The sequence below is a fragment of the Haliaeetus albicilla genome, chromosome 13 (assembly GCF_947461875.1).
Source record: "Haliaeetus albicilla chromosome 13, bHalAlb1.1, whole genome shotgun sequence".
Taxonomy (NCBI): domain Eukaryota; kingdom Metazoa; phylum Chordata; class Aves; order Accipitriformes; family Accipitridae; genus Haliaeetus; species Haliaeetus albicilla.
In genome coordinates, this window is record NC_091495.1 from 39,478,812 (window position 1) to 39,486,016 (window position 7,205).

At 62.6% G+C, this 7,205-nt stretch overlaps 1 protein-coding gene across 3 annotated transcripts; it reads right to left on the reverse strand.

Moving 5' to 3' along the window:
* Nucleotides 1-877: 877 nt before the first annotated feature.
* Nucleotides 878-7,205, reverse strand: EGR3 (early growth response 3). 3 transcript variants are annotated; one of them, XR_011327587.1, is made up of 3 exons: nt 5,493-5,778; nt 2,279-4,335; nt 878-1,041 (listed from the first exon to the last, which is right to left on the reverse strand). XR_011327587.1 is itself a non-coding variant. In XM_069801019.1 (3 exons), the coding sequence occupies exons 2-3, from the start codon at nt 5,644-5,646 to the stop codon at nt 3,293-3,295; spliced, it is 1,197 nt and encodes a 398-aa protein (XP_069657120.1). In that variant the 5' UTR covers nt 5,647-5,650; nt 7,116-7,205; the 3' UTR covers nt 1,309-3,292. The 3 variants fall into 3 exon arrangements, 2 of the variants coding, with proteins under 2 accessions (XP_069657120.1, XP_069657122.1); XM_069801019.1 differs by lacking the exon at nt 878-1,041 and adding an exon at nt 7,116-7,205 and having other exon boundaries at nt 1,309-4,335; nt 5,493-5,650; XM_069801021.1 differs by lacking the exons at nt 878-1,041; nt 5,493-5,778 and adding an exon at nt 4,668-4,795 and having other exon boundaries at nt 1,309-4,335.

Sequence of the window (7,205 nt, forward strand, 5' to 3'; positions counted from 1 at the left end):
CCACTCGGGGACGCAGGAGCCCACCCGTGGGCTCCAAAGCCGGTTCCGCCAACACCACGAGATGCCGTCCCTGGCTGGGCCAGGCGTGCCCTGAGTCACCGGGGCAGCCGCCCCGGGCACGGTCTGCCCCCAGGGTTCTCCCCAAAATTAAAGCCTCTCCAAGCCAGGGAGCTCAGCGAAACCCCAGGGACAGGCAGAGCTGCCCTGGCCTGGCAGGAGCAGCAGCTCCTCCGGGCCCAGCTGCGGATGCAAATCAAAAGGCAGGAAATTTGACGGCGGTGCCAGTACCTCCGCACCCCGGGAACGCCGAGAAGGACCGCCGTGCCAGTGCCGGCCACCAGCGCTGTCGGCAAGCCTTGGGAAAAGGGGAAGCTTGCGGGATGCTCAACCGCTCTGGTCATGCTCCAGCCCAGCAGAGCCGGACCCGCATGGACCGAGGGACCCCCCCAGACCTCCCGGCATCCTCCAGCCTTCACCTCCAGCACCATCCCAGCTCCAGGAGAGCCAGGGCTCCAGCCCCATCACTGGAGAAGGATTTAACCATCACAGGCCACCACCCGTGCGCCCACTCCAGATCTCCAAGCACTTCGTCCTGCTCCTTCTCCCACCCGTCCCTCGTGCCCGTACAAGCGCTGGCTCTGAAACCCAGTGGGTTATTTTTAACCCAAGCGACCCAGCCCGGTAAAAATCCCCTCTCCGCTCTGTACCTGGGGCGATTTGGCCGGCGAAAGGCGCGGGGGCATTACCGGCTGAAGCGGCACGATCCTCTTTCACCCACCGTTATCCGACAGATGCGACCCGGCAAAAGCCGCCGGCAAAATGGTGACGGGGTCAAGGCGGCGGCGACGGCACGAGCGGGGAAAAATAAGACGCAAGGTCAAGGGCAAACCAAGGACGCGGTGGTTTTGGGGGGAACTTCAGGGTGCACCCCGTCCCAGTGAGGCCGGGAAAATTGGGGGGACGCGAGGACGGAGCCGGTCGCCTTCGGGGTCACCCAGCGTCCTGGCCAGCTGGTCTCGCCACGCCGTCCTGCGAACAGAACTGAAGGAGAGGGGGGGCTGAGAAAAGGTTGGGTTATTTTTAAAAAAGTCATACCAAAAAAAAAAAAAAATTTTTTTTCAGAAAATACAACACTAGAAAAAAATGTACAAACAGGTTTCAAAGACGCTCATAAAGAGGCACAGCGCCCACCGTCCTACACATTTCAAGCCATTTTAACATCCCCCTTACATATTAGAGAGTTCTTTTTTTTTCCAAACCAATATAGATCTTTTTTAAGCAAGATAAAATAAAGATATTTACTACAGATTTTGATTGTCAGCAAACACAATATATTTACTGCATTAGCATTTGCTCACAGTGCAAATGGTACAACAATACATCAGTTCAATATTTCTGATTTTTTCCCTTAAAAATGCTGTATGCATTAACTATCATATTTGCATTACAACATGACAAATGAGCAAATGAAATGTGTGTGAAAATTATCACCTTTTCACAATATCAAGCATAATTTTTTTTAACCTTAGTATAAGGTACTATAAATCCAAGAAATAAAAACATCCACAAAATATATTACATCTGGTATGATTTTTTTTTTCTCTAAGTACTCAACTTTATACAAAAGTCTTTCAAAAAATATCATTCCCTTAGGTTTGTGTGGTTAAACCTGATTGTGGTTTTTTTTGTTCCTTTCGGTTCACATAAATTAGACTGCATTCTTTCTCTTCTCTTTATTTTTTGTACGTTTTTAATGTTTTTTTTCACATGCAGACATCAAACCTGGATAGCACGACCTTTTGGCAACAAAGATTTTTTTTTAAGTCATTATTATTTTTGCTTAGTTTAGCTTAAATGTCTGAGCACAGTTTTATTAAAACAAAAGAAGAAAAAAATCAGAGCAGTCATGCAATGACATGCACATACCAGAAGGAGAAAGAAAAAAAAAAAATAAAATAGAGGACTAATTGATTTTTCTCCTCCGTAGTTGGTTGGTTGTTTTAAAGTGACCAAATAAAATAAAAATATCTCACATTATAAAAAGTATTCAGCAAAATACTGGGTTTTTTTCTGCATTTCTGTAAAGAATTTCCCTTCTGCTGGAAAAAAAAAAAAAAAAAAGAAAAGAAAAAGAAAAAAAAAAAAACAACAAACCCAAAAGCTGCTGCCGGGACATCGCTCCCCGCCGCCGCCCCCCGAAGTTACGGGGGACCCGCAGAGCCGCCCCCCCCTCCCCTTGCCCCGCCAGCCCGGCCTGGGGGGGCCCGAGCCCGCTTACCTCCGCCGTGGGGAACCGGTGCTTGGGGGGGGGAGGAGGGAAACTATAGGGGGGGAGGCACAGGGGGTCGGATCCAGGCCCAGCGAGGCAGAGAGGAGCCGGATCGGCTCCATCCCTCCATCCCCACCCGGAGGGACGGGATCCAGGCGAACCCAGTTCCTTAGGGAACCGGGCGGGTGGGATCCAGGAGGGCCCGATCCTGAGCAGCCCAAGCCCTTGGGAAAGCGGGTGGGTGGGATCCAGGAGGGTCCGATCCTGAGCAACTCAGCCTTTTGGGTCGGATCCGGTTAGCTGGGATCCAGATCAACCGGGATCCCGGGGATCTGTAACCCGGACAAGCCCCGATCCTGGCCAAACTGGGTGCGGGCAAACTGGACCGGGGAGATGCGGGATCCGGGCAAACTGGAGCCGGGAGAGCCGGATCCGGGTAATCCGGGTCTGGGCAATCCGGGATCCGGGCAACCGGGATCCGGGCAATGCGGGAGTAATCCGGGTGCAGGCAGCAGGGAGCCGGGTCCGGGTAAGGAAGGGTGCGGGCACCCAGGACCCGGGCAGCGCAGGTCCGGGCAGTGCGGGTACAGGCAGCCGGGATCCGGGCAGTGCGGGCAATCCGGGTGCGGGCAGCCCGGGTGCAGGCAGCCCGTGTGCGGGCAATCCGGGTGTGGGCAATCCGGGTGTGGGCAATCCGGGTGTGGGCAATCCCGGTGCGGGCAGCCTGGGTGCGGGCAATCCGGGTGCGGGCAATCCGGGCGCGGGCAATCCGGGTGTGGGCAGCCTGGATCCAGGTGATGCGGGTGCCGTCGATCCAAGCGCAGGCAGGATCTGGGTGCGGGCAGCCTGGAGCTGGTCAATCCAGGTGCGGGCAGAGTGGACCCGTGCAGCGAAGCTCCCGGTATCCTGAACCCGGGTGGGGGGGGGGTGAGGCTACCCCAGGGTCCCCCCCCTCCGGGGAGCCATGCGGTGCGGAGGGCAAGGGAGGAGAGGGGGTGTCACCGCGCCGCCCCCCGCGGTCCCTCAAGCGCACGTGGTGACAGCGGGGGCGAGGGCGACGGGGGGCGAGGTGGCGGCGGCGGCGGCGGCGGGGGGCGCGGCGGGGGGCTGCCCGGCCGAACCCTTCTCGGCCTTCTTCTCCTTCTGCTTGAGGTGGATCTTGGCGTGCCGCTTGCGCTCGTCGGAGCGGGCGAACTTGCGGCCGCAGAACTCGCAGGCGAAGGGTTTCTCGCCGGTGTGGGTGCGGATGTGGGTGGTGAGGTGGTCGCTGCGGCTGAAGCTCCGCATGCAGATGCGGCACTGGAAGGGCTTGTGGCCCGTGTGGATGCGGAGGTGGCGGGTGAGCTCGTCGGAGCGGGAGAAGCGACGGTCGCAACCCTCGGCGGGGCAGGCGTGGGGCCGCTCGTGGAGCGGCGTCTTGCTGGGCCGGTTGGGATACTTGCGGGGTCGGATGGGCTTGAGGGTGAGGGGCGGCTGCGGCAGCCCCCCGAAACCCGGGTGGATCTGCTTGTCCTTGAAGGCCTTGATGGTCTCCAGCGGGGTGATGGGGGGCGGGTTGACGCGGATGGGGTCCAAGCTCTGGAAGGGTTTGTGCTCCGTGATGGTGCCCATGTCGTTGGGGTGGTGGTAGAGGTTATAGTCTGGGATCATGGGGAAGAGGTTGCTGTCCAAGGCGGGCTTGGCCGCCTGGTAATCCTGGGGGGAGTAGGTGAGGCCGGGGTTGCTCTGGGGGTCGTGGAAGGAGACAGGCTCCGGGTAGAGGTCACTGCAGGAGGAGTAGGGCGGCAGCGCGGGGTACATCTGGTCCACCTCGCCCTGCGGCGGCCCCATGCTGCCCGCTGAGCTCTGCGTGCTGGTGAGCGCGCCCGAGGACGGCGGTACCCCCAGGATGCCCGCGCTCATCAGGCTGATGATGTTGTCCTGGCACCAGTTGGAGGGCGAGTCGAAAGCGAATTTCCCCAGGTAGGTGACAGTCTTGTTGCCCGGGGCGGGTTGAAAAGTCCCCGAATAAGAGGACAGTTCCTGACCGGCCTTTTCGTTCGCTAAGCCAATGTCCATAACATTATCTGCAAAGAGCCAGAGAAGCGGGGCAGGGTGAGCCGGGAGGGCCGCGCCGCCCCGGGGAGGGCGAGGGGGGGGCCACCGGGGATGCACCGGGGATGCTCCGGACCCCCCCCCCGCCCCGCTCCCTCCTATCCCTCGCTTCTTCCACAGCCCCCAAACTCCGCTCCCCGCGTACTGCGGCGCTGGCTGCCGAGGGTCCCGGCCACGGGGGGCCGGGCTGCCGCCCCCGCGGGAAGCGGCCCCCGGGCTGCCCCGGGTGGGGAGGGAGAGGGGAGGGGGGACACGGGAGACACACCACCGCCGCCCCGCAGGTGGGGCCGGGGGAAGGAGGTACCTGCGGCTACAGGTAGGCTTCCTCCCCGTCCAGCCCCCGGCAGCGCTGGGCACTCCGCGGAGCCGGCTGCGGCCGCCGACGCCGTTACCGACTCGCCGCCTTCCCTGCGCCGAGCCCCGGCGAGGAGAAACGGGGAGGGAAGGGGGGGTTGGGGGGGTGGGTGGGTTTAGCCCGGCAAAGCTCCGGGTGGGAGCGGGGACACGCGGGGAGCCCCCCCCCCCCGCGCTCACCTGTGCCCCCCGTGTGTGTGTCCCGTGTCCCCCGTTCCTCCGTGTGTCGTCCCCCCCCCCCCCATCATAAGCCCGGCGCTCCGGGAAAGTCGGCGCCGCGTCCCGGGGAGCCCACGCCGCCGCCGCTGCGGGGTTTTGCTGGGGGGGGGGGGGGGGCGGGCGGCTGCCACGGCCACACGCGTCCGCGGTGCCTCCGCACCCCCGCGGATCCCGGCGGGGGCGGGCGGGCGGGTGGCCCCTCCGTGCTACGGGGGGCCCGGCCGTTTTCCGACACCCCCCCCCCCCTTCCCTCCCCTCCCTCTCCGTGTTCCTCCTTCCCCACGGAGCTCGGCCGCCCTCCCCGTACCTGCGGCGGCGGCGGCTCGGCAGCAGCGCTCGGCGGAGCCCTGCAGCGATCGCGCGGAGACACGGCGAGGAAAGGGGTGGGTGGGTGCGGGGGGGGGGACGCTCCCCAGCCCCAGCTCTTCCCTTCCCTCCGAGGCTCCATGACACCCTACCCACAGCGTCCTCCTCCTCGCCCCACCGGCTCCCCCCCCCACCTCCTCCCCTTCTCCCCATTTTCCTCCCACCACCAACCCCCCCCCCCCAACCTTACCTGCAGCCATCTGGTTGTAGTGAGCCACCGAGTCGCTGCTGCTGGAGAAGATATTCAAAGAGTTGGGGATCTCCTCTGGGTACAGATTGTCAGGCAATTGGTTCATCAAAGTGTTCATGGTCCCCGGCAGCTTCTCCAGTAGTTTGCCTGTCATAGCACTGGAGGAAAAGGCTGGTTCAACGTGGCTCCGAGCTCAGCTCCCGAGGAAACAACATCCGAGTGGCAAATCCGTGCGAGGGAAATCATGCAAGAGAAAAAGTTGGGGCGGGGGCGGGGGGGGGGAGGGAGGGGGGCGGCGAGGAGGAGGAGGGGGGGGAGCCGGGGGTGGCCGCGGAGGAGGGGGTGCGGGGAGTGGGGGGGGGGGGGGTGCGGTCCTCCGTGGGTCCCTGGTGGTGTTTCCTCGAGGGGGAGGGGGCGATCTGGCTGGCAGATGTGGTTGTAGAAGCGGGTGGGAGGATTTAACCCCTCCTCTCGTTCGTTCGCTCGCTCCCGCTCCCCGTCCCCGTCCCCGTCCCCGTCCCCGTCCCCGCTCCCTCCCGCGCTCGGCTCCGCTCGCAGGTTCCCTCGCTGCCGCCCGACTGCTCCGCCGGGGACTCCGCAGCCCATTTATCCGGGCGGCGGGAGCGCTCCGTGACGTAGCTGCCCATATATGGACAGACAAAGCCGAGCCGAGGCCGAGACGTCACAATGGAAGCTCCGCACAATGGAACATTAGAAAGCAGGAAGCGGGGCCGGCCGCGCGCGGGGACGGGCAACGGGGAGAGCGGCACCGGGAACCGGGCACCGGGAACCGGGCACCGGGCACCCTGCACCGGGAAACGGGCACCCTGCACCGGGGCACCCTTGCATCGGGGCATCCCGCACAGGGAACCGGGCACCCTGCACCGGGAACCGGCCACCGGGTATCCTGCACCGGGGCATCCCGCACCGGGAATCGGGCACCCTGCACCGGGCATCCCGCACCGGGCACCTTGCGGGGGTCTCCCCCCTCCGCAGTCACGGCCCACCCGCCCAGCCATGCCATCCCACCCGCGGAGGGCAGGTGGCGGCGGCGGCGGCTCCCCCCCGCCGGCCCGGGAAGAAGCGGGGGCAGCCCACCCGTGCCGTGCCTGTCCCCGCGTCCTCCCCCGGGGATGCTCAGAGACAGGCCCTTACCTGGAGATTTTACCCCCACGCACACACTCCTCCGTTCCCTGGAGAGCGGGGGGGGGGGGGAGAAACCGGCCACAAACCCCATCCCGCAACCCAGGAGAAGCGGGATGGGAGATGTGCGGGGCAAACAGGAGTTTGGGCACTTTGGTGGGAAGGAGGGGGGTCAGCGGGGAAGGCTCTGGAGCGGCAGAAGCCTAAAATTCCTTCCCTAGCTAGCTCCGCACCGAGCTGGCCCCCTCCCCACGGCCCGGGTCCCATGGAGAACAGTGCTTTGAATACTTTAAAACAGGTAACACTTGTTGGTCGCCTGTGATTTTAACCTCACCTCCCCCCTTTAAAAGTTTGGCACTTCCAAGGCGTCAGTAATTAGGTGGTTTCGTGCTAAGTGTGCCAACTGATGCTATCTTTAAAACCCTCCGAGTTATATAGCAAATGTATGGAAAAATGCTGTGTTGCAATAGCTCCACTTACCCAATTCCTGCAGGGCCGGCTTTGCAATGGGAGTGAAATCCGTGCTACGGGAGTGCTGCAGCTGGAGGGGACCGGGCACTGGCTGCCGGC

Bases quoted from the DNA above. Each gene is read 5' to 3' on its own strand.
- EGR3 (XM_069801019.1), bottom strand. From the start codon at position 5,646: ATGACAGGCAAACTACTGGAGAAGCTGCCGGGGACCATGAACACTTTG. The intron at 4,336-5,492 runs GTAAGGTTGGGG...GGCTCTTTGCAG, and splicing joins CTACAACCAGATGGCTGCAG to ATAATGTTATGGACATTGGC.